This window comes from Notolepis coatsorum (genome assembly GCF_963971535.1).
Source record: "Notolepis coatsorum genome assembly, chromosome: 3".
NCBI lineage: Eukaryota > Metazoa > Chordata > Actinopteri > Aulopiformes > Paralepididae > Notolepis > Notolepis coatsorum.
The window spans coordinates 84,554,458-84,582,102 of NC_140167.1; the positions used below are offsets into that span (position 1 = coordinate 84,554,458).

The 27,645-nt window shown below is 41.7% G+C and overlaps 1 protein-coding gene across 4 annotated transcripts in view; it reads left to right on the plus strand.

Annotated features, from left to right (window-relative positions):
* The window catches only part of dock7 (dedicator of cytokinesis 7), a 303,680-nt gene extending 284,652 nt beyond the window's left edge, over positions 1–19,028 (plus strand). For 2 of the 4 annotated variants that reach the window (XM_084309449.1, XM_084309451.1), the window contains 7 exons: positions 6,000–6,125; positions 6,748–6,837; positions 8,282–8,518; positions 9,565–9,708; positions 12,008–12,114; positions 14,827–14,994; positions 17,751–19,028. In XM_084309449.1, the coding sequence (XP_084165575.1) occupies positions 6,000–6,125; positions 6,748–6,837; positions 8,282–8,518; positions 9,565–9,708; positions 12,008–12,114; positions 14,827–14,994; positions 17,751–17,793 (915 nt within the window). In that variant the 3' untranslated portion in view covers positions 17,794–19,028. Of the gene's footprint in view, positions 1–5,990; positions 6,126–6,747; positions 6,838–8,281; positions 8,519–9,564; positions 9,709–12,007; positions 12,115–14,826; positions 14,995–17,750 lie in introns of all 4 variants that reach the window. The other 2 variants (XM_084309450.1, XM_084309452.1) reach the window with 1 other exon arrangement.
* The last annotated feature ends 8,617 nt before the right edge of the window (positions 19,029–27,645 follow it).

Genomic DNA, 27,645 nt, shown 5'->3' on the forward strand with positions numbered 1-27,645 from the left:
AACTTGGGTTATTTTTAGCCCCGCCGTTAAACGTAGTCTATGGCCATCAGGTCATGTGACTGTTATTATGAGAAGTACTGTAGACATTGTATGAATCATGGATGAGTTCTGCCACGCGCTGACCGTGTTGGACCTGTGCCGCTCTCTCAACACACCAAGCAGGATCCTGATCTCTGGAACTCTTCTGGACACTTTCTCCCAAACTCAAGAGGATGCAAGTCAAAGTAATCCCACAACGCTTTGCTTTCATCCCGTTTTGGTTTTGATTTTTCTTTTTTTGTAATTTCGTTTTTTTTTTTTTTTTTGGAAGGTCCCAAACTAAGTCGACCCTAAGCTTGTGTCATTCATGCTACTCTTTTAACAGGTGTTAATGTTGTGTCTGTTTCATGTGGTTTGTTTGCATGATGACAGAGCGCTCCAGGCACTGAATGCTGCCCTGAATGCTGTGTTTCTAGGTGGCTGTGGACCTATCGTTCTTACTTACTACCACGTCTCTCTCTCTCTCTCTCTCTCTCTCTCTCTCTCTCTCTCTCTCTCTCTCTCTCTCTCTCTCTCTCTCTCTCTCTCTCTCTCTCTCTCTCTCTCTCTCTGTCTCTCTGTCTCTGTCTCGGTCTCTCTCTCTGTCTCTCTCTTTCTGTCTCTGTCGCTCTTTCTTTCTTTCTCTCTCTGTCTGTCTCTGTCCCTCTCTCTCTCTTTCTATCTCTTTCTGTCGCTGTCGCTCTCTTTCTCTCTCTCTTTCTGTCTTTTTCTATCTATGTCCCTCTCTCTGTCTCTTTCTCTCCCTCCCTCTCTTTCGTTCTTATCTCTCTCTGTCTCTCCTATCTCTCTCTTTCTCATCTCTTTCTCCTCTCTCTCCCTCTCCTCTCTCTCTCCTATCTCCTCTCTCTCTCTCTCTCTCTCTCTCTCTCTCTCTCTCTCTCTCTCTCTCTCTCTCTCTCTCTCTCTCTCTGTGTCTCTCTCTCTTGCATGGGCTAGGTCCTCTGTGTTGAGTTTGTTTGTCACGTTTTCTGTCTTGAAATCAAGTATGTTTTTGTTGCTGTTTGTTTATGTTTTATTTTTGTTGATTTTTGGACATGAAGTCGTATGAAATATTAGCTGGTAGTAAAGTTGGGTGGGAAATGGGGAAGCTTGAGACGGGCAGCGAACGAGGTCACGAGACAAACATGTGTTGATCCTCCACACCATGCAGGCAAAATACTTGACCACCTACCTACTGTACATATACCATGCCAGTTAGTCACATGCACCTTGTTTATACTGTTTACCTTTATTTTATTGCCTATATTTATTGTAACGTATAATATAATCGATGGGGCATACAGACCCTCATCTGCACCTTTGTTTACACTCATTTGTTTTTCTCACCCTTTGTTTTTCTCATATTTTTATATTCATATCAAATTATATTGATTGCATTGTTTATTTCTCATATATTTATATTCAGATCAAATTGTATTGCCTAGATTTACGTCTCTCTTCTATTACCCTGCTCATTTCTGTACCTCCCCTCCCCCCTCCCCCATGCTGCTATGATGCTTGAATTTCCCCAAGGTGACTACATATTGGAACTGGTCCCAGTGTGATGCATGGTCACTATGTGTTGGGCTGCATTCCAACATGCTGGGGGCCAGTCTTCTGTGGTGGATAGGTAAAACCTCTGCCTCTGCATATTACGGTGTCAAGGACTGACCCGTTTTTGTCTTGTGACCCGTTTGCCGCCTGTCTGAAGCTTCCCGGTTCACTCAGAACCAGACCAGAACATTGACCACGCCACTTTGTGAGTAAGCTAATGGTATTGCATCAACTAGACTACTACTGGTACTAGCAAGTATTTCATACCTCTTAAAAAAAATAAACATTATGGGAAATGCGCTCACTGTCTTCTCCAGAGTCAGACGAGAATATAGATACCAATTTTCCTATCCGGCTGAAACCTAGCTTAGCGGCCAATGAATGGAAGTGGATACGGTCCACTTCCATTCATTGGTGCTAAGCTAGGATAGCTTTTCTACTGAACACACAGAGAGGAAATTGGCATCTATCTTCTTGTCCGGCTCTGGAGAAGACGGTAATCGCATTTCCCATAATGTTGGCGTGTTCCTTTAACGTCCAAACATCTGAACATTCCCTTTAAGTCTCTGAGTATTGAGTCCTGATTAAAATGTGTTCTGTTTTTTCTCCTATTTGATTCCCTGGTTGCCGACCTTCCTTCCCCACTTTACTTAAATGTGTGTTGTGGTAAGTTACTAGTTTTGAGGGTTATTTCATTTCTCCTGATCATACATTTTCTTTTAAATATCTTATCATAAAAAAAAGATTAAAAGTGGTGTGAACCTGGAACTGGACTGAGCCAATGTAGAAATTGAAGTCAAGTTTAAAGGTGCTATAGATAACATTTCTACATAGAGTAACGGATTAGTTAGTTTGACGTGTCATCAGTGATGTGTTAGTTTGACGTGTCATCAGTGATGTGTTAGTTTGACGTGTCATCAGTGATGCGTTAGTTTGACGTGTCATCAGTGATGCGTTAGTTTGACGTGTCATCAGTGATGTGTTAGTCATACATGCACACAGGGACACTCCGAATATTCAGAGGTTTTTGTCCATTGTCCTGTCAAGGCTACGAACTTTCAGTGATGACAGAGCAAGTGGTCAGTGTGTAAAGTGTTGAGTTTGCAGCCTGGAGTTGTTGGCCAACTTTGGTTCAGTCCTGTTCCTCACACCCCTCCCCAAAGATATTTAATGTTTCTCTGCATATTTTCACGCCAACAAAGCACTGGGTCCATGTCCGTCTCTTCTTCGGAATGGATTTGGTGCCAGCTGTCATTTGGTGCCAGCTGTCATCCCTGCCCGTCTCCCGTCATCCAAATTTATACCGGAAGTACCGAAAGTACTTATAGCCACTCCCCTCTTTTACGTAGCCACTCCCCTATTTTACTTAGCCACTCTCCTATTTTACTTTCCACACTGAGCTTTTGGTAAAACTTATCTGAAATACTATGCTCTGTACAAATGGAATGAGCTGCAGAAAACCTCGAAAGTAGAACCAACTCTCTCTCTCTCCAATTCTGTTAGAAGATTTACAGGTTTTGAACTCTGACCTTTTAGATGTTGATTGTGAGCGTTTCCTTTGATCTACGTGTGTCTGTTGTTGGAATACCGCATGGTGATCTATGTGTGTCTGTTGTTGGAATACTGTATGGTGATCTATGTGTGTCTGTTGTTGGAATACTGTATGGTGATCTATGTGTGTCTGTTGTTGGAATACTGTATGGTGATCTATGTGTGTCTGTTGTTGGAATACCGTATGGTGATCTATGTGTGTTGGAATACCGTATGGTGATCTATGTGTGAACTGTACTCGTCTGTCCAAGGTGTTTGTACAGGTACAGGTACAGGTGTTTGTACAAGGTGTTCTATTGTACACAGGTCTCTCTTGAAAAGGAGATCTCAAAGAGACAACCTGTTTAAATAAAGGACAAATACAAATAAAATGGGCATTCTAGAAAATGTATTGTTCTCTATTGCTTAAAGGTGCTATAGATCAACAATTTATGTAGAGTAGTTTTCTAAAGAATAATACATCCACAGAGCTTTTAGAAAAGTGTGGAATAAAAAATATATATATTGATTAATTATTTTATATATATACACTTGCAATACAAATTATTCAACCCCCATTGCATATTGGGCTTATTGGCAAACATTTACCATTTTCAGCTGTTTGCAATAAACAAAGTAGACAAGAACAGTTTACTTTAAATACTTAAATAAAATGAAAATGACCATGGTTTTTATCCAAATTCAACACAAAATACTACCTTTAATCACTACTGCAGTCGATTCAACCCCCTGTCTCAAAGTTATTCAACCCCCTGTCTCAAAGTTATTCAACTCCCTGTCTCAAAGTTATTCAACTCCCTGTCTCAAAGTTATTCAACCCCCTGTCTCAAAGTTATTCAACCCCCTGTCTCAAAGTTATTCAACCCCCTGTCTCAAAGTTATTCAACTCCCTGTCTCAAAGTTATTCAACCCCCTGTCTCAAAGTTATTCAACTCCCTGTCTCAAAGTTATTCAACCCCCTGTCTCAAAGTTATTCAACCCCCTGTCTCAAAGTTATTCAACCCCCTGTCTCAAAGTTATTCAACTCCCTGTCTCAAAGTTATTCAACTCCCTGTCTCAAAGTTATTCAACTCCCTGTCTCAAGATTATTCAACCCCCTGTCTCAAGCACACCTGGTGCAACTATTCAAGGGCTTCATTAGTTAAGGTGTGCTTGAGATAGAATACATAATACTTGGACTGGCTAGGGGTTTGTTGAGTGATGTTTGATTGCATGTTAGAAATAGTCTACAAGTCAAAGGAATTGTCCAAAAAGTGATAATTGATGGAAAATTATACGAAAAGATGGCAGAAGCACTCAATGTTCCTAGAAATACAGTTGGATGCATAATTTGCAAGTTCAAAGTTAAAGGAACAGGGGCTACACTACCTGGACGTGGCAGAAAGAGGAAGCTATCAGTGGCTGACACCAGATTCCCAAAGAGGCAAGTGGTCAAAAACCCTCGAGTGACTGCAAAAGACCTGCAGCAAGACTTGGTCTATGGTGAAGCTGAAGCTTGGGCGTCATTGGACCTTCCAACAGGACAATGATCCCAAGCAGACCTCAAAGTCCACCAACTTTTTAGAGTGGCCACCACCTGACTTGAACCCCATAGAGAATCTCTGGTGGGATTTGAAGAAGGCGGTTGCAAAACATACACCAAAGAATATCACTGAACTGGAGGCCAGAAGCTGATGTCTGGATATGCATCACGTTTGCAGCAGGTTATGACAGCAAAAGGGTGCTCTACTAAGTACTGAAGATGCTTGAAGGGGTTGAATAATTTTGATACTGCAGTAGTCATTAAAAGTAGCATTTTGTGTTGAATTTGGAAAACAACCCATGTAATATAGTTTCATTAAACAACTTAAACAGTTCTTGTGTAATTAGTTTGATGATGATGATGATGATGAATAGTTTATTTTTGGTCTTTGTTTACAGATCAATCAAAAACACACTTGATTTATTTTCTTTCAAAAGAAAGAAAAATCACAAATCACAAATGTACATATTCAAAGTAAGCTCACACACAAAATCCAAACTCAATGACCGAAAAAAGGAATAGGCTGAAGCACATGCTTATTTTTGCCTATCCTTTACAATTCTTAAAAACGAATCATCACGAAAAATGATCTCCAAGGTTTTTATGTACACCATATCTACAAATGTATTATTATTATTATTATTATTATTATTATTATTATTATTATTATTATTATTATTATTATTATTATTATTATTATTATTATTATTATTATTGTTATTGTTATTATTATTGTTATTATTATTATTATTATTATTATTATTATTATTATTATTATTATTATTATTATTATTATTATTATTTAGTTTATTGTAAACAGTTGAACATTTGTATATTTCACCAATACACCTAATGTGCAATGGGGGTTGAATCATTTGTATTGCAACTATATATATATATATATATATATATATATATATATATATATATTTTTTTTTTTTTTATGTCGGCGGGTCCTAAATGAATGTTGTTGTTTACATGTTGCGTGCATGTATCCCCTCCCTACTTCCCATTTCCCCTTGTAGAATGTACCTGATTGGATAAATGACACGCTGGTGCTTTAGTGAGACATCTAGTGGCTGAATGTTATCTATAGCACCTTTAACCTGAACCATCTGGGAAGTCGTTTTTTTGAGAGAAAAAAGGCCAATGTCACCTCACTGTTCCAGTCATCCTTTCTCACTTCATCCAGGTCGAACTGGGATATGGACTCTGTAACCAATGGGTTATTCACATTATCATTGCTATAGCTAAACAAAGACTCAGCTGAGCACAGCAAACGTGTATTTAAACCCTGTCTCTGTGCGAGTGTGTGAGACAAGTTTCTGTGGTCTTCCTCATGCAGGATCGGAAGAGAATGTTCGGTACCTACTTCAGAGTCGGCTTTTACGGATCCAAGTTTGGAGATTTGGACGAGCAGGAGTTTGTGTACAAAGAGCCTGCCATCACCAAGCTGGCAGAGATCTCACACCGGCTCGAGGTAAGATCACACCAGCTCAGATCATCTAGGACAGTGGGTCTCAACATGGAGTCTGGGGATCTCCAGGGGTCCTTAAGGGGAGTTCCATCCTGTCTGTCCAATATAACTATCCTTAGTAGATCTTGTCTGTCCAATATAATTCTATCCTTAGTAGATCCCGTCTGTCCAATATAATTCTATCCTTAGTAGATCCGATTCCTGTCTGTCCAATATAATTCTATCCTTAGTAGATCCCGTCTGTCCAATATAACTCTATCCTTAGTAGATCCTTTCTGTCCAATATAACTATCCTTAGTAGATCCTGTCTGTCCAATATAACTATCCTTAGTAGATCCTGTCTGTCCAATATAACTATCCTTAGTAGATCCTGTCTGTCCAATATAACTCTATCCTTAGTAGATCCTGTCTGTCCAATATAACTCTATCCTTAGTAGATCCTGTCTGTCCAATATAATTCTATCCTTAGTAGATCCCGTCTGTCCAATATAATTCTATCCTTAGTAGATCCCGTCTGTCCAATATAACTCTATCCTTAGTAGATCCTGTCTGTCTGTCCACTATCACTCCACCCTGAGTGGATGGTGTCTGTCCAGCATAAGTGGATGTTGTCCTCTGTCCCCAGGGTTTCTATGGGGAGAGGTTTGGAGAGGAGCAGGTGGAGGTGATAAAGGATTCTAACCCGGTGGACAAGTGTAAACTGGACCCCAACAAGGTCAGTGTTTCAAAAGACAGATGACTAGTACACACACAGACATAATACTTGCATCATAACGTATAACATTACAAGTAAACAGGACAAAGCACTAGTACACACACAGACATAATACTTACATCATAACGTATAACATTACAAGTAAACAGGACAAAGCACTAGTACACACAGACATAATACTTACATCATAACATTACAAGTAAACAGGACAAAGGACTAGTACACACACAGTCATAATACTTACATCATAACATTACAAGTAAACAGGACAAAGGACTAGTACACACACAGTCATAATACTTACATCATAACATTACAAGTAAACAGGACAAAGCACTAGTACACACACAGTCATAATACTTACATCATAACATTACAAGTAAACAGGACAAAGGACTAGTACACACACAGTCATAATACTTACATCATAACATTACAAGTAAACAGGACAAAGGACTAGTACACACAGTCATAATACTTACATCATAACATTACATTACAACAGGACAAAGGACTAGTACACACACAGTCATAATACTTACATCATAACGTATAACATTACAAGTAAACAGGACAAAGCACTAGTACACACACAGACAATACTTACATCATAACATTACAAGTAAACAGGACAAAGGACTAGTACAGACGAGACAAGCTCCATAAGCTCCAATCTATATGAAGTAGTCAAAGCAGACTTACCTCTACATAACTATAGTTATTATATATACATGATGTTCACATGTGAACTGTGGTGCACCATGACGGTACGTTAGGATGTGATCTGAGCTCCATGACGGTACGTTAGCGTGTGATCTGAGCTCCATGACGGTACGTTAGCATGTGACCTGAGCTCCATGGCGGTACGTTAGGAGGTGACCTGAGCTCCATGACGGTACGTTAGGATGTGATCTGAGCTCCATGACGGTACGTTAGGATGTGATCTGAGCTCCATGACGGTACGTTAGCATGTGATCTGAGCTCCATGACGGTACGTTAGCATGTGATCTGAGCTCCATGACGGTACGTTAGGATGTGATCTGAGCTCCATGACGGTACGTTAGGATGTGATCTGAGCTCCATGACGGTACGTTAGGAGGTGATCTGAGCTCCATGACGGCACGTTAGGAGGTGACCTGAGCTCCATGACGGTACGTTAGGAGGTGATCTGAGCTCCATGACGGTACGTTAGGAGGTGATCTGAGCTCCATGACGGTACGTTAGGAGGTGATCTGAGCTCCATGGCGGCACGTTAGGAGGTGATCTGAGCTCCATGGCGGCACGTTAGGAGGTGATCTGAGCTCCATGACGGTACGTTAGGAGGTGATCTGAGCTCCATGACGGTACGTTAGGAGGTGATCTGAGCTCCATGGCGGTACGTTAGGAGGTGACCTGAGCTCCATGGCGGTACGTTAGGAGGTGACCTGAGCCCGTGTTCCTCCAGGCGTTCGTGCAGATCACCTACGTGGAGCCGTACTTCGACACCTACGAGATGAAGGACCGCATCACCTACTTTGACAAGAACTACAACCTGCGGCGCTTCGTCTACTGCACCCCCTTCACGCTGGACGGCCGCGCCCACGGGGACCTGCACGAGCAGTTCAAACGCAAGACCATCCTGACCACCTCCCACGCCTTCCCCTACATCAAGACACGCATCAACATCATCCACAAGGAGGAGGTGAGCACACACACGCATGCACACACGCACACATACACATACATGCAGACACACACATATGCACACACACACACACATATGCACACACACCCACACATATGCACACACACCCACACATATGCACACACATATGGACACACACACGGGCACGCCTGCCCCTACATCAACAACATGCATTGCACACGCACATGACTTTCAGAGCTAAAACTTCATACCACAAAAGAAGTTGTTGAATATTGTCAGCCTTACGAAAATAATGCTCAAAAGAAGATTCACTTTTCAGGAGTTGAGTAAAGTTGTTGATTTAAATGTAATTATATTATCTCATGTTAACCACACGCCAACTTTTTGGGAAATTTGCTTATTTGCCATCTACCCTGGAGTTGGACAAGCAGATTACATACCCTTTTCTTCTCTGTGCATGCATTAGGCTTAGGAAACAGCCGCACCGTTAGCCTAGCTTAGCGTCATTCACTGGAAGTAGGTGTGCCAGTGTAGCCTAGTTCCCAACAGTCATGAAATAGACTCCAAATACAACTCCAAAACTTTCGAAAATGTCCGAATAGCTTGTCAAATGACGCTCGTCGGATGTTTCGCCTTATAACTCGAGATTGGAAGCACGCAATAGGTTGAGTGTGGTGACGATTGAAAGGCGGGAAATTCAACTTTCCAACAATGTATTGAATGATCGGGAGAAACGCAGCCCGGAGCTGATAGACGAGCGCATTCGGGCCATCCGATGTTTGAGAGGTTAAATTGTCTCCTTCCTTTTCCTCTTCTCCTCTATATCCTCCTCTCCTATCTATCTTCCTCTCTATCCTCATCTCCTCTCTATCCTCCTCTCCTTTATCCTCCTCTCCTCTATCCTCCTCTCCTCTCTATCCATCATCTCTATCCCTCCTCTGCTCTGCTCTCCTCTCCCATCCTCTTCTCTCTCCTCTCCTCTCCTCTCCTCTCCTCTCCTCTCCTCTCCTCTCCTCTCCTCTCCTCTCCTCTCCTCTCCCCTCCTCTCTTCTCCTCTCCTCTCCTCCCCCCTCTCCTCTCAGATAATCTCCATGCCTATAGAGGTAGCGATCGAGGACATGCAGAAGAAGACCCAGGAGCTGGCGTTTGCCACCCACCAGGACCCTTCCGACGCCAAGATGCTGCAGATGGTCCTGCAGGGGTCCGTGGGCACCACCGTCAACCAGGTGAGGGTTCCAATCTTTGACCTTTGTGTGCATTCGTAAATGTAGTCCGACCGACGCACAGATTAAAATAAAGAGCATGTTCATGAACAGACATGATGCAGGGAACATGAAAGATATCAATCTATGTTGTGTTTCTAGGGCCCTCTAGAGGTGGAGTATTAGTATTGTATGTATTAGTCTTATCTATGTTGTGTTTCTAGGGCCCTCTAGACTAGAGGTGGAGTATTAGTATTGTATGTATTAGTCTTATCTATGTTGTGTTTCTAGGGCCCTCTAGAGGTGGAGTATTAGTATTGTATGTATTAGTCTTATCTATGTTGTGTTTCTAGGGCCCTCTAGAGGTGGAGTATTAGTATTGTATGTATTAGTATTATCTATGTTGTGTTTCTAGGGCCCTCTAGAGGTGGCGTATTAGTATTGTATGTATTAGTATTATCTATGTTGTGTTTCTAGGGCCCTCTAGAGGTGGAGTATTAGTATTGTATGTATCATTAATATCTACACAGTATGTTGTGTTTTCAGGGCCCTCTAGAGGTGAAATACTAGTATTATCATTAATATCTACAGTATGTTGTGTTTTCAGGGCCCTCTACAGGTGAAATACTAGTATTATCATTAATATCTACAGTATGTTGTGTTTTCAGGGCCCTCTAGAGGGGAAATACTAGTATTATCATTAATATCTATGTTATGTTGTGTTTTCAGGGCCCTCTAGAGGGGAAATACTAGTATTATCATTAATATCTATGTTGTGTTTTCAGGGCCCTCTAGAGGGGAAATACTAGTATTATCATCTATGTTGTGTTTCAGGGGCCTCTAGAGTAGTGATGTGACGATTCATCGATTTGCACCGGTGCGCCGGCATACACGTTTACGATGCAAGTGCACCGGTGGAATAAGTCCGCACCGGCAAAATTGCAGGCTGAACTCGCGATGCATCTTGTTGTAGCGTCTTTGCATCGCTCAAAACCGATGCATTAATATAATTTCCTCTCATCCACTTCTGTCAGAAGTGCACTGTGACTGCACACACAGCTGATACTAATGCTAAGGGGAGCGCAGCGTCACAGTTATCAACAAACAGGAGGAGACATGAATAGAATTCAACATGGCTAATGCTAGTTAGCCGTTCAGCTAACGCTAAACTAGTGTCTAACTAACAACTCTGCAACACCAGTTCCATTAGTGAGGAGGGGGGGGGGGTATATTGAAGACGCTTGACAACAGGGGTTCAAAGATAACTTCACATTTATTGGCTATTAGTTTCTTAATCATATCGCTTCATGAATCCATCCAGGCTGGCTGCCTGGCTCCGTGTGTTGTTGACGGAAAGTATAGAGTAGACGCATCCTAGTGACCTAGCCTAGTGTGTGTGACATCATCAACTGTCGACGGGGAGTCTCTCTCTCTCTCTCTCTCTCTCTCTCTCTCTCTCTCTCTCTCTCTCTCTCTCTCTCTCTCTCTCTCTCTCTCTCTCTCTCTCTCTCTCTCTCTCTCTCTCTCTCTCTCTCTCTCTCTCTCTCTCTCTCTCTCTCTCTCTCTCTCTCTCTCCTCTCTCTCTCTCTCTCTCTAATGATTTAAAGTGGCCAAACGTTACAATATAAATAACGTTTATATAAATAAATCATTAAGTCTGTTATAAGCCATTATCCCTTTGTGTATGATTATTATTGTCTCACAGTAGTGTGTATATACATTGTGTGTGTTTTTTAGCTAAAGTGGATAGAAAAGACAGTTTATGCAAAAGTCTTCTTAGGCACCCAAGAGTTTTTATATAAATTGTCTTACAGTAGATTATTTTATTTTGAATAATAATATAAGCTGCATATAAGGAATACAACCAAATCCTCTGTCATACCATAAAATTGTATCATTATTTTGCATCGTGTTGAATCGCATCGTATCGCCCTGAATCGCATTATGTTGAATCAAATCGTATCGAATCGTATCGTATCTCAACAGGGGGTGAATTGTATCGCATTGCATCGCCCGGTGCTTCAAATGTATCGTTAATGTATCGTATTGTTGGCACCGTATCGAGATGCGCATCGCATCGGCCTCGTGATGGAGATGCACATCCCTACTCTAGAGGTGAAATATTATTATTATCATTAATAGCTATGTTGTGTTTTCAGGGGCCTCTAGAGGTGAAATATTAGTATCTCATTAATATCTATGTTGTGTTTTCAGGGGCATCTAGAGGTGAAATATTAGTATTATCATTAATATCTATGTTGTGTTTTCAGGGGCCTCTAGAGGTGAAATATTATTATCATTAATATCTATGTTGTGTTTTCAGGGTCCTCTAGAAGTAGCTCAGGTGTTCCTGTGTGAAATCCCCAGCGACCCCAAACTCTACAGACACCACAACAAACTACGCCTCTGCTTCAAAGACTTCACTAAGAGGTATGGACTGACACACTAAGAGGTATGGATGGACTGACACACTAAGAGGTATGGATGGACTGACACACTAAGAAGTATGGACTGACACACTAAGAGGTATGGACTGACACACTAAGAGGTATGGACTGACACACTAAGAGGTATGGACTGACACACTAAGAGGTATGGATGGACTGACACACTAAGAGGTATGGACTGACACACTAAGAGGTATGGATGGACTGACACACTAGGAGGTATGGACCGACACACTAAGAGGTATGGATGGACTGACACACTAAGAGGTATGGACTGACACACTAAGAGGTATGGACTGACACACTAAGATGTATGGACTGACACACTAAGAGGTATGGATGGACTGACACACTAAGAGGTATGGACTGACACTAAGAGGTATGGATGGACTGACACACTAAGAGGTATGGACTGACACACTAAGAGGTATGGATGGACTGACACCAGGAGGTATGGATGGACTGACACACTAAGAGGTATGGATGGACTGACACACTAGGAGGTATGGACTGACACACTAGGAGGTATGGACTGACACACTAAGAGGTATGGATGGACTGACACACTAAGAGGTATGGATGGACTGACACACTAGGAGGTATGGACTGACACACTAAGAGGTATGGATGGACTGACACACTAAGAGGTATGGATGGACTGACACACTAAGAGGTATGGACTGACACTAAGAGGTATGGATGGACTGACACACTAGGAGGTATGGATGGACTGACACACTAAGCGGTATGGACTGACACACTAAGAGGTATGGACTGACACACTAGGAGGTATGGATGGACTGACACACTAAGAGGTATGGACTGACACACTAAGAGGTATGGACTGACACACTAGGAGGTATGGAGTGACACACTAAGAGAAGAATAAATCATTACAAAATAATAAATACTCTATATCTATGGTTACAGAATAATGAATATTCTATATCTATGGTTACAGAATAGTGAATAGTTTACATCTATTGTTATTTATAATAAAACACACGATACTTGTGCCCTATACTACTACAGGTGCATCTCAATAAATTAGAATATAGAGGAAAAGTACATTTATTTCAATAATTCAATTCAAAAAGTGAAAATCCTATATTATATAGATTCATTACACAAACAAATATTATTTCAAGCCTTTATTTCTTTCAAGTTTGATGATTATGGCTTACAGCTAAACCCAAAATTCAGTATCTGAGAAAATTGTAATACAGAAATGTCAGCCTACTGAAAAGTATAATGCACCCAATACTTGGTCGTGGCTCCTTTTGCTTGAATCAATGTGGCAGGGAGGCAACCAATATATGTCCTCAATATTCAAATTGATTGAGATGCACCTGTATGTACTATACTACTACTTGCTATGCTAATATGTGTATACTACTATGTACTGGACCTAAATAATTGGACACTATTTGACAAACAACGCCACTCACCCTTAGCTGCCAGAGTTGTACCCTTCCCTTCCTGCTGACTTGTTGTTCACAACTCGTATGTGGCTTCAGCTAAATGACTACATGTTGTCTGGTGCAGGTGTGAGAACAGCTAAATGACTACATGTTGTCTGGTGCAGGTGTGAGAACAGCTAAATGACTACATGTTGTCTGGTGCAGGTGTGAGGAGTAAGAACAGCTGAATGACTACATGTTGTCTGGTGCAGGTGTGAGGAGTAAGAACAGCTAAATGACTACATGTTGTCTGGTGCAGGTGTAAGAACAGCTGAATGACTACATGTTGTCTGGTGCAGGTGTGAGAACAGCTGAATGACTACATGTTGTCTGGTGCAGGTGTGAGGAGTAAGAACAGCTAAATGACTACATGTTGTCTGGTGCAGGTGTGAGAACAGCTGAATGACTACATGTTGTCTGGTACAGGTGTGAGAACAGCTGAATGACTACATGTTGTCTGGTACAGGTGTGAGAACAGCTGAATGACTACATGTTGTCTGGTACAGGTGTGAGAACAGCTGAATGACTACATGTTGTCTGGTACAGGTGTGAGAACAGCTGAATGACTACATGTTGTCTGGTGCAGGTGTGAGGACAGTTAAATGACTGCATGTTGTCTGGTGCAGGTGTGAGAACAGCTGAATGACTACATGTTGTCTGGTGCAGGTGTGAGAACAGCTGAATGACTACATGTTGTCTGGTGCAGGTGTGAGGAGTAAGAACAGCTAAATGACTACATGTTGTCTGGTGCAGGTGTAAGAACAGCTGAATGACTACATGTTGTCTGGTGCAGGTGTGATGAGTAAGAACAGCTGAATGACTACATGTTGTCTGGTGCAGGTGTAAGAACAGCTGAATGACTACATGTTGTCTGGTGCAGGTGTGATGAGTAAGAACAGTTGAATGACTACATGTTGTCTGGTGCAGGTGTGATGAGTAAGAACAGCTGAATGACTACATGTTGTCTGGTGCAGGTGTAAGAACAGCTGAATGACTACATGTTGTCTGGTGCAGGTGTGAGGAATAAGAACAGCTAAATGACTACATGTTGTCTGGTGCAGGTGTGAGAACAGCTGAATGACTACATGTTGTCTGGTGCAGGTGTGAGGAGTAAGAACAGCTAAATGACTACATGTTGTCTGGTGCAGGTGTGAGGACAGCTGAATGACTACATGTTGTCTGGTGCAGGTGTGAGGAGTAAGAACAGCTGAATGACTACATGTTGTCTGGTGCAGGTGTGAGGACGCTCTCCGTAAGAACAAGAGTCTGATCGGACCGGACCAGAAGGAGTACCAGAGAGAGCTGGAGAGAAACTACCACCGCCTCAAAGAGGCCCTGCAACCACTCATCAACAGGAAGATACCACAGCTATACAAGCCTGTCCTCCAGGTTAACTCACACAGGTACCCCTCTCTCTTTCTCTTTCTATCTATCTCTCTCTCTCTCTCTCTCTCTCTCTCTCTCGCTCTCACTCTCGCTCTCGCTCTCGCTCTCTCTCTCTTTCTCTCTCTCTCTGTCTGTCTCTCTCTCGCTCTCTCTGTCTCGCTCTCTCACTCTCTGTTTCTCTCTCCCTCTCCCTGTCTATGCTTTATGTGTTAAAGACGCATCTCACTGATGTTTGATGTCATTCCTGTCGTTCTGTTGTGAGGAGGACGTGCTAATCAGGCATAAAACTTAAAACACGTTCTGTGTCTCCGGAGCTCTGAGAACTGAGAGAGCAGACATTTGCATATATATACATATGCATATAGAAAACACAATTTTAAATGTCTGATTATCACAGTATTATGTTCTCACAACAGAACGTAAGGACGTTGAGTGAGTGTCGGTGTGTGGCGGAGGACTCTTCAACTGTACAATTAAAACGCTCCATCTTGCTCTTTGATTCTGCAAACACATGCAGCAAACGGACGGCTTGACCAGGTAGTTTGGTCTCTTCAGACAACATTCTGTCATCTTACCGCTTTCTGTGTTTGATCAGCCACTCCTGGGGAAGGAAGGGATAGCTGCATGGTTCACACACCAAGCCTCACTGCTCAATTCTCATGTATTGCAGATTCAGATTTCTGGGTTTGGCTGTTCACATTATTTTATAAATGTGGCCAAGATCAGATTCCAGTGTTTCAAGATTCAAGAGGTTTATTCGTCACATACATACACAAGACATATAGTGAAATGAAGGTGACCATGCCCGCTTCGATTGTGCAAAAAATACAAATAATAATAGAATAAAATAGACTAGATAATAAAATAGACATGATAAAAGTACTAAGATAAAATACAATACAATGCTAAGCTTACGAATTAAGTGTGAACTGGTCACTGTTGCTGAACTGACCCGCAAGCGCAAATGAACAATATCGAAGATTAATGTAAACATGGAGGACACTGAAGTCACAGTTTATGGTTTAATGTATGAGTTGATGTGCAGTAGAGGCCAACTGATTTATGAGCAAATACATTTACATTTTACATTTAGTCATTTAGCTGAACACTTTTATCTAAAGCGACTTAAGTTGTGGCATCTAAGGGTCAGTAATATTGTTCCTCAAACAGGGTTGAACTTGGGTGCTACAGTCTTGAGTGCATAGTAGTAAAGACATATTAGCATAGTAGGTAGTTATAGAGTATATGAATAGGATAACTCATTAGAGAAAGTAATCATAAGTACTTCTCATTAGAGAAAGTAATCATAAGTACTTCTCATTAGAGAAAGTAATCATAAGTACTTATCGGGCATAGGGTAACAATTTTCTTTCCAAATGAATCTGGAGAGAGAAAAAAAGTAATGTGTTAATATGATAGCCCTAGTTATTAGGGATGCCCCGATCGATCGGCCACCGATCGTTATCGGCCGATAATCAGTATAAATATGCGATCGGTGATCGGTGATAATGCTTTATTTTCGCCGATCGTCAAAACCGATCGATGACACGGAAAACATGATCCAATTCTCAGCGGAGTTCTCACTCGCTCTTCTCTCACAGCCACACAGAGCTCTGCTGCTGCGCGTCTAGCCCCTCCTCCTCCTCCCAGATCCGTGTCATGTTGTCAACAAACCCTTCTTACGGCAAGAGTCGAGTGGATGAGCACCGGAGAGCTCCTTTTTCAACATAACCAGCATTAAACAAAATGGCCCAGTCATCTATTCACTTTTGTTTAATACATGAGGCGTTGTCTCTAATGTTATCTAGCTACTGATAGCTCCTGATATTAACGTGACAGTTTGGCATTCGTTTTCGCAAGTGCTGGGTAGCGTTGGCTAACTAGCTATCGCTCGTGAGCTAACAGCTACCGAGCTAACATTACTGTTTAAACAAAACTACACAGTCAACTATTCACTTTAGTTTAATACATGATGAGGCGTTGTCTAACTGGCTAGCTACTGATAGCTCCTGATATCAACAAATGCGCATTTCAGTTTAAGAATGATAGGGATGCGCCAGCATGAGACATCCGTTAGCATAGGTAGCTAACGTTAGCTCACGTTAGAGCACAACGAAATGATCCAGTAAACTAAATAGTTCACTTTATTTTAATACATGATGCATTGTCTAACGTCATTTAGCCGGCTAGCAGTAGCTACAGATAGCTCCTGTCTTATAACATAATTGACATTATTCGTTTTTGCAGCTGAACATTGGCTAATTAGCTATCATGCTAACCTGTTGAACTATCGCTCTGACTCAATAGTATCCATCTGCAGAACGTCAGCCCCAGCACTCTCAGGCCCCACGCTGAATGTGATTCCAAAGCAGAGTATACACACAGACAGTGGAGCTGTTTGCAGATAGCGAGCATTTTGACTTGTTGCGTGGTGGCGTTGTCTCGCAGATAATACAACTACAAGTACAAGTCTAATTATATAATATATATATTTTATAAAAAAAAAGAAAATATAAAATTATTTTTTATTTATTTTTTAATCAAAAACGATCGGTATCGGATCGGTATCGGCCGATATGGCTCAAGACGATCGGTGATCGGTATCGGTGGCAAAAAACGTGATTGGGGCATCCCTACTAGTTATTATTCATTATGTTTCTATAATATCAATATTTTTATTTTCATAAGAGTAGGCGTCAAAAACTGAACACAAAACAGGAACCACCTGGTTTTGGACTGTAATTCATGACGTTTCTTCTGTTTCTTCACACAGAGACTCCTTCAGCAGGATGAGTCTGAGGAAACTAGACCTCTGAAGATGAAGAAGAAGAGAAGAGATAACGACAACCTTAATTTATTACTGAGAGAGAGGTAGAGGGAGAGAGAGAGAGAGAGAGAGAGAGAGAGAGAGAGAGAGAGAGAGATGGACAGACAGACAGAGAGAGAGAGAAGCTACAAGTGTTCCAGCTCCGTACTAGAGGTGTCCTGATAACCGGACCAGCACCAGGCTCAAATAGTCCAATAATTACAATCCGATATCAAAGAGGCTCTCGTCGGACCTCTCGGATGGAGGACAACACTTCCATCTCAATACTGTTTGTGCTGTATCCCCAAAACGAAGGCCTCGTCTACACCGTCAGGTACAGGTAACAGTGGCGCGTCAGGGCGGTGTCTGCGACGTGAGGATGTCTTCACTCTGTACTTCATTCCAGTGTCTTAAGTGGTTTACAGATCAGCCTGTTGCACAAGCTGTGGGATGAAGCAAGTGGATCTTATATGGAAATGTTGACATTTTGAATGTTAGTATTTTTTTTCCTAACCAGGCATTTATTGCGGGGAGCGTCACCGTTTCTACATGTGTTCTACAGGTACCCCAAAGATAGCTTGTTGGCATTCCTCATTCAAACCAATGGGTATTGTTAGCTGTAAGCTAGCTAAGAGAATCCGTTTTCATAGCGACTTTGTCACTAATTTAAGTGATTTTCTTCAGATTATCAGTGACTATATTTATGAAAAAAAATATTGACGTTCGGAGCTGTCTCTCTCTCTCCCTCTCAAGTAGCCAAATGTTACATAATAATGTTGATATGTAAGTTAAGTCTGCTATAAGCGTAAAGGTGTGTGTGTGTGTATTATTCGCACACCGCATATCTCCAGGAATCCGCGAATGGTCATGGAAAAGTGACCATACCGCCGCGTCGGAAGCTCTGATCGATTCCTTATTGGTTTTAAATTGTTCAGGAGACTCATAATGACAAACGTCTCATTATGATCGTGTCTCTAAAGACTACAGATCTAGTTGTTTGGTGTGTGTGTGTGCGTGTGCACGCGCCGTGTACCTCCGCATGTTATGGAATTCCACCCAAAGGAGATTCCACCCGAAGTTGTAATTAGGATTTGTAACAATTTTGTGTTTTATGATTGTAAAACACAGCTTGTAGCCTGTTTGACTATTTCATCGCTTATTTTGTCTCCAATCAGTGCTATGATTTCATAGATGGTTGGTCACAGAAGCAGGGGTCACAAGTCATTAGACTAACAAAGGGCTGCTCTCTAAAATGTGTCAAGTCAAGGGGGGGGGGGGGGTTACATTGCTTTCTGGGTAATGTATTTATTACACATGACAAGATAAATGGTTCAGGTTTCTTTGAAGCACTGTAGCTCAGAAAAGAGTTGTGTGTTATAAGCATGATTCATAAGACATAGATTGAAAAGTATCTGCCTGATGTGATGGCTTATTTTGAAGATGTGAACCTGTACTTTCATAATAATAATAATAATTGAAAATCCCACTAAAGGGCCCAGCAAGGGGGGGGGGGGGGGTTCAGAATTCCAAAAAAGCCCAGACCTCAGAGAGTTTTTAACCGGGCAGAAATCTTAAAGGTTCTATATAAATGGTAGATGGTAAATGGTGCATTTATATAACTATTTTATCCAAAGCGCTTTACATTTGCTTCTCACATTTTACCCAGTCACTCACACATTCACTCACCAACGGCGGAGGCAGCCATGCAAGGTGCCAACCTGCTCATCTGGAGCAGTTAGGAGTTAAGTGTCTTGCTCAAGGACACTTCGACATGCTGCCCGGAAGGAGCGAGAATCGAACCGGGAACCTCCGGATTACCAGACGACTGCTCTACCTCCCGAACCACTGTCTCCCCTGCTATAGACAACATTCAGCCACTCGATGTCGCACTAGAGCACCAGCATGTCATTTATCCAATCAGGTAGGGAGGGGATACATGCGCGTAACATGTAAACAACAATTCAAAGAACAATAAACACAACAGTCTTTTTGTTTTAAATGATAAATTCAATAATAAATAATTACTTTGGAGGAAAAGCAATGTTTATTCCGCACCTCTAAAACCTCTGTGGCTGTATTACTGTTTTTTTTAATGATTACTCTACCTTTAATATACAAATTAATGTGTGACATCATCTGGCGACTAATAACAGCTTTGTAGACGGCCAGTAGTGACGCCATTCATTGGGAAAAACTGATCATAATGTCGGTGTCTGGTGTTTTCAGCTTGTCACCAGGTCTGATGTCGCAAGAGAGCCTTTCTTTCTCACATAGCACGACACCTGGGTACGAGGTCTGCTGTTATCACCAGGTCTCGGATCAGATCTGATGTCGCAAGAGAGCCATTCTTTATCACATAGCAACACCTGGGTACGAGGTCTGCTGTTGAGCTATAGCTTGCAGCTAGTGGACCCAATGACTTGAATGAGGAACGCTAACATGATGTCTATTAAGCTAAGTGAATGTGCCAATGACAGAAACATGACTCCCTATACTATGAGAAGTGTCTGATGAGGGAAAATACCACAGCGACGTTCATTATGTCAATATATTCCTTCATCTGCATATGTTATGTGTCAAATCTGTATTCGGTTTCATGTGTGCACTTTTTATTATGGTGTAGCAAAGCATTTTACAACTTGAAAGTTTACTATTTAATCCAAAATGGACAACAAATGAAACCATGCAAAACAATGTACCATTATTTATCATGATGCTTTTATCAGTTTTAGTTGAAGCTACATTGTTTAAAGTTAGGGACTTGTTTAAAACTTCCTCAGATAGTTTTATGTATTTTGTTTTTGTTTACTTTAAATATTTTACTAAATAAATATTTTAATGTCCAATTACTGTACAGTGTTTTATTTTGTATAATCTTTCCACTTTGGGACAACAGTTCATCTGTTTTCTGCCTGATAACACATATAGTCTCCTCTGCCTTCAGAACTTTTAGTCAGATTTAGAGACTTATAGTCAGAGATTTAGATACTTTTAGTCAGACATTAGAGACTTAGAAATTTAGATTTAATCAGGGATTTTGAGACTTTTAGTCAAAGATTTGGAGTCTTAAAGAGTACAAGTTTAATTTGTTCACATCATGTGTGAGACCTAGACAAACGTCACAGAGGAGCTTCACTCCTGAATCCCCTTTTGATTCCTCGTAACATTTCAGGGAAATCCTCGGCTAGTAGCACAGACAGAAGGCTGCTGCTCACTCTGCTCTCCAGCGCTGAAACCCAGAAGAGTGCATGTTTAGCCTGTGGACACCGGTCTCGTGGGCGGCCTGGCTCCATCAGCTGACCTGCAGGATGGGTCTCCGCCTCTCCGGCGGCCTGCTGTGCCCTGAGGTGGTCAACTGGAGAACCACTACAGTTATTCCACCATGACACCCAGCAGAGGGATTACTGCACATCTCAAAGCCTGGAGGAGAACACAGGAACAAGTGACATTTAGTTAATGTCTTTTCAACAAGCAGACAGAAACACTAAATGTCTTTTCAACAAGGAGACTGAAACACTAAATGTCTTTTCAACAAGCAGACAGAAACACTAAATGTCTTTTCAACAAGGAGACTGAAACACTAAATGTCTTTTCAACAAGCAGACAGAAACACTAAATATCTTTTCAACAAGGAGACTGAAACACTAAATGTATTTTCAACAAGGAGACTGAAACTCTAAATGTCTTTCCAACAAGGAGACTGAAACACTAAATGTATTTTCAACAAGGAGACTGAAACTCTAAATGTCTTTTCAACAAGCAGACAGAAACACTAAATGTATTTTCAACAAGCAGACAGAAACTCTAAATGTCTTTTCAACAAGCAGACAGAAACACTAAATGTCTTTTCAACAAGGAGACAAACACTAAATGTATTTCAACAAGGAGACTGAAACTCTAAATGTCTTTTCAACAAGCAGACAGAAACACTAACTGTATTTTCAACAAGCAGACTGAAACACTAAATGTATTTTCAACAAAGACACTGAAACACTAAATGTATTTTCAACAAGGAGACTGAAACACTAAATGTCTTTTCAACAAGGAGACTGAAACACTAAATGTATTTTCAACAAAGAGACTGAAACACAATGTCTTCAACAAAGAAACTGAAACTAAATGTATTTTCAACAAGGAGACTGAAACACTAAATGTATTTTCAACAAAGAGACTGAAACACTAAATGTATTTTCAACAAAGAGACTGAAACACAATGTCTTCAACAAAGAAACTGAAACTAAATGTATTTTCAACAATGAGACTGAAACACTAAATGTATTTTCAACAAAGAGACGGAAACACAATGTCTTCAACAAAGAAACTGAAACTAAATGTATTTTCAACAATGAGACTGAAACTAAATGTCTTCAACAATGAGACTTAAATGTCTTCAACAAGCAGACAGAAACACTAAATGTCTTCAACAAAGACTACACTACATTTTGTATATTCCATTTCAAACCTTTATTTCAACTCGTAAGACACTGAGGTTACCCTCATTTACAGCGACAATTACCTCACAAAACAAGACACCGCGTATCACCAAATTCATACATATGGGCACAACAAATAAATATGAATAAACAAAAATGTGTTTAGACTGTTACAAGTCGACACACAGTGGTCAGCTTCAGAGTCGGTTGGAGGGCATTCCAGGTGTTGGAAGCATCAAAGGAAAAAGCAGTTTTCCTAGTTCACAGCAAACTGGAGGAACCCTAAGAACCAACCAGTAATTTTAACGTGTAGAATAGGTTCCACGATTCCATTCCAACAGTGTTGTGATGTAAGAGGGAAGTTTACCAATAAGGGCTTTAAAAAATAAACGGTTAATACCAGCGATAGTTATGCCTTTCAACCAGAGAAGGACAAATGTATTTTCACCAAGGAGATTGAAACTGATTTGGAACATAAAAAAACCCATGCACAACACAGAAACAAGTCCACAGTCTTTATTCCTAGTTAACACACAGGGACCAGGTAATCAATCAACCTGTCCCACAACCTGAGTGTGTGTTCTTCACGCTTGGACGCCCTTACACATTCACATCTCATCAGACAATTTAAATTTGACAGACAAGTGAACTCAGTGGTAAAGGCATGTTTTTTCCAACTACGCACCATTGCCAAACTCAAAGCCCTTCTCTCCCCTGCAGACCTTCAGAGAGTCATCCACGCTTTCATTTCATCTAGATTAGACTACTGCAACTCCCTCTATATAGGCATTAACCAGTCTTCCCTGTCCCGCTTACAACTGGTACAAAACGCTGCTGCCAGACTGTTGACCGGAACCCGCAAGAGAGACCACATCACCCCTGTCCTTGCCTCCCTTCATTGGCTTCCAGTACGCTACATGATAGATTTTAAGGTTCTCCTATTTGTTTTTAAAGCCCTTAAAGGTCACCCCCCCCTCCTACATCTCAGACCTCCTATCCCCCTATTCCAACACCAGGTCCCTCAGGTCAGCCGATCAGAGTCTCCTGACAGTCCGGAGGTCTAACCTCAAGCTCGGGGGGCCGTGCCTTTGCTGTCGCAGCCCCTGAACTGTGGAACAGCATCCCCACCTCCATTAGGCTTGCCCCCTCGATAGATGCCTTCAAATCTAGGCTCAAAACCCACTTCTACATACTAGCCTTTCCCGTTCACTGACTCATGCCCCGTTTTCCTGTGTGCCCTCCCATAAAACGGAGTGTGATTGTTGTCAATATGTATCTATGTATCTACCCTCTGTACAGCACTTTGGTTGACACGTGTCATGTTAAATGTGCTATATAAATAAATCTGATTGATTGATTGAGACAATGCAGCACCTCGATGCAGAGTGGTACGTTGGTGTGGACAAGGGAAACCTGAAGTCCTCCGTACGCTTCCTCCGATACGCACGGCGACAGCCAGTGCCTCTTTTTTTCACCTGGCAGCGAGAACTCTCATTGGTGAAGTGTAACGCGTGGGAGGTCATGCTGCCTTCCTCAAGTCCTGCCTCCGCTGAGCAAGCGCCCAGACCTGACCTGTAGGCGTCGCTGTCCACAACGCCAGATCCCCACCCGTGACTTCCCTCCCCCTAACCCACCCAAACGGGTTAGTATAGCGATGAGCCCAAGCCAGAGGCAATGCTGACTCTGGGAGTTGAGACCGCAGCCTCTTGCATTGGTGACGAGCGCAATCTCCGCTACGCCACCTGACTGCCCTGCTGTGAGCTTTTTTAACCCCACCCAATCCCTCGTCTTCTGCTGTGGTTGGCCACCACAGTGTGGGGGAGGGGTTGCATCCAGCGAAGGTCCACTTGACTTTAATTTTCTCGCAGAACACTGCTCCGTGTTTTTTATTTAATTTTTTTCCACTTTTTCTCCCATTTTCTATATTTTTCTCCCATCCCAATTTCGTATCATCCAATTCAACCCTCCCCTGTCACGAACGCTGTTTCTTGCCTCCCACAAGCCGGCTGCAATGTGGACTAAGTCATACATAGCACAAGTCCCCTCCGGTACTTGAGGTAACAGCAGTCGCATCTTTTCACCTGCGCAGCTCGATCTCTCAGTGGCGAGGAGTAACGCGTGGGAGGCTCACGCTGCCCCCGACACTTCCTGATTCTACTGCGCAGGCGCACCAACCGACCTGTAGGAGTCGCTGTCCACAACGCCCAATCCCCACCCATCAGTTTCCCACCCCCTAATACGGCCAATGTGTATTAGTATGAACGACCAGCTAAACTGAAAGCAATGTGGAGTGCTGGGCTCGAACAGGCAAGCCCAGCGTCTCCGTCATTCGTGGCGAGCGCCTTGCCCACTACGCCACGTAGCCGCCCACTGCTCCGTGTTTTTATGGGCAACCCGATTTGTTCCTGCATTGTCTGATTAGATGTGTCTGACACACACTGTATGGCCCTCAGCGCTATCCATAGTCTCTGTGGTTAAATGTAGGCCTACAAGTTCAAGCCCAATCAGAATGTTTGTCTATAACTATAGGTGTGCCGCAAGGCTCAGTTCTGGGTCCTGAAGTCTTTATGATCTACATCAATGATATTGTTCCTTCTTTGAATGGTTGTCATCTCCATTTGTATGCTGATGATACAATTGTGTGCTGTCCTGCTGATTCTGTACAGGTGGCCACTGAGAGGTTGCAGCTTTCTTTTGAGGCTCTGCAGGAAGTTCCTGTTCATCTTAAATTAGTTATTATTTTTTGATAATTTATTTATGATTGAATTTTTTATTATTATTAGTCTTATCAGTTTTAGACTATGGTGATGTAAGTTATAGGCATGCTGTGGCATCAACTCTTAAACCTCTGGACTCGGGGGTGCCAGGGTGGCGCACCACGTACAGCGCTGCGGTGCAACACGGCCGTCCCGGGTTCGACTCCCGGACCCGCCGACCCTTGCCGCATGTCTTCCCCCGTCTATCTCCCATACTTCCTCTCTCTCTCTCTACCGGACTGCCCGGTAACAAAAACCAATAAAATATCTACCAAAAACATAATAAAAAACTCTGGACTTGGTTTATTACACAGCTCTCAGATTTATATACTGGTGACGGATATGATTGTCCATTGTTTCCTTTATGACAGGCAGGGTGGGTTCTCTTCTCTTGCTTAAAGGCGCAACAAACACTGGTATTTGTTTATTTTTAAAGCCCTTATTGGTAAGCACCTTCTTTATATCTCTTCACTGTTAGAATGTAATATTGTAACCTATTCAACTCGATCTAATGACTGGATGGTTCTTAGGGTTCCTCCAGTATGTTCTGATCTAAAGTCGATATCCCCCTCTATTTCTTTTCGATTACCAAAAACCATACATTTAGTTTTCTTAATATTGAGAGACAATTTATTAACATAAAACCAAGTTTTGAGAATTTCAAGCTCTCTTTCAATATAATAGTAATAATAATAAATTAAATTTGTACCGCACTTTATATTTGTGAAAATCTCAAAGTGCTACAGGAGATAAAGATAAAAAGTTAAATGAATAAAAACAATTAAAATGAATAAAATAAACCAATGAACTGGAAGAACATAATAATAATAAAATGAATAGAAGTAAAAATAAAAGTAAAAGAATAATTGAGGCAAATGCCTTGTTAAAAATAAAAGTTTTTAGGCCCCTTTTAAAAACCTTAACGGACTGTGGTGCTCTCAGATGGTCGGGGAGGGCATTCCACATATCAAACAGAAGTTCCTTTAAATTACTTCCTGAGCAATTAGGCCGTGAGCCAGGGCCCCAAATCTGGGCCACGGCTACCATCTTGGGGGACTAACTTTCATAGTGATTTTTGGGAAGGTATACACCCCTGCTGCTAGAAAATATGTGATAGCAATGCAGCAGTTGCCTCCAAATGTGTGCTATCATATCTTTTATAACACTACCAAGCATATTTTTCAGGCCTCCTGTCCGAAATTACATGCCCCAAATGAATCATGATAGCTCCTGAACAAGGCCTATATGCATGTTTCTGGTCTCCTTTGATAGGTAACAAGCTAGGACATATGAATCCAGTGTAAGTAAACCCACATATATTACCATTCCAGAGTAAATTGAGATACAATGAAGGAAAACATCATATTTATATCCTCGCCTGGTACATAATCTTAATTTAAAAGGCAATATGACCATTATTACCAATATCACATGGATAATAATGCAACTGAATGTGTCCTCCTACTCCTTGACTACAAATGTAACTCTGGATCTGATAAAAATTCACAGAAAATACAACATTTATGATACAATTTATAAAGATATCCCATTTGATCCATGGACATGACTTTTAAAGGCTGTCTAGATCTATAATTATTATTATTATTATCCGACTCCACCCACCCATATGAACAAACATTTTATTGGATGTCTATAAGCCAACCACTGTTCCACATCATCTAAAGTGGACTGCATTAGAGCCACACCCCTCTTTCAGCAAGCATGGCCGATCGTGATGCTAGAAGAAAGCGTAAGATACATTTTAATCAAGTAATCATGTTTACATTTTTAACACAAACCACCTTCTACTTCCTTATGCAGTGTGGAATAATAATATAATGCCCTCATCATGTAAAGACATTCCCCTCCCCTGTGTCCCCTTACCTGTGTGCCCCTGTGGGATATTTGTGGATATCCTGAAGAAGAATGTTCTCAGTCAACCGAGGTTTGGATAATAACGAGGTTTATTAACCAAACAGATAGAAATATATATAGTACATAGAGAGAATGGCTGAGGCTCTCGCCCCAGGTGATCAGCTGAAATGACCCAGGTAAAGAGACCCGGATTCTGGTCGGGAGGAGCCCTATATAGTTAAAAGGGGGTGGTCCCATTTGATAGGTCAATTGGGTGGGGGATGTGGTCCCATTTGCGTCTACCTTAATGATAAGCGAGCAGTGCAAAAATGCGGAAGCATTCGTCACCGCACGCCACTACGGTAAAGCGCCTTTCTTTTCAGGCCCGCTTTGGGAGCTGTCGCGCGGAAATAGGCTGTCTATTGCCATTCTCTTTGACAAACTCTAACCTTAACCAGCTCCTTAACAGCGCCTAAACTTAACCGTTCTAACCTTAACCAACTCCGAAACAATGCCTAACCTTAACTTTAACCTTAACCATGCCTAACCTTAACCATAGAAATTATATTGCCATTCTCTTTGACAAACTCTAACCTTAACCAGCTCCTTAACAGCGCCTAAACTTAACCGTTCTAACCTTAACCAACTCCGAAACAATGCCTAACCTTAACCTTAACCTTAACCATGCCTAACCTTAACCGGCGAAAGAATACACGTTAAAAAAAAAATCACGTTAAAAAAAAATATTTGATGGGATTTGAACTCGCCAGCAAACGAGCCATAGGATCCACAGCCATGTAGTCTTGCCAATTGAGCTAT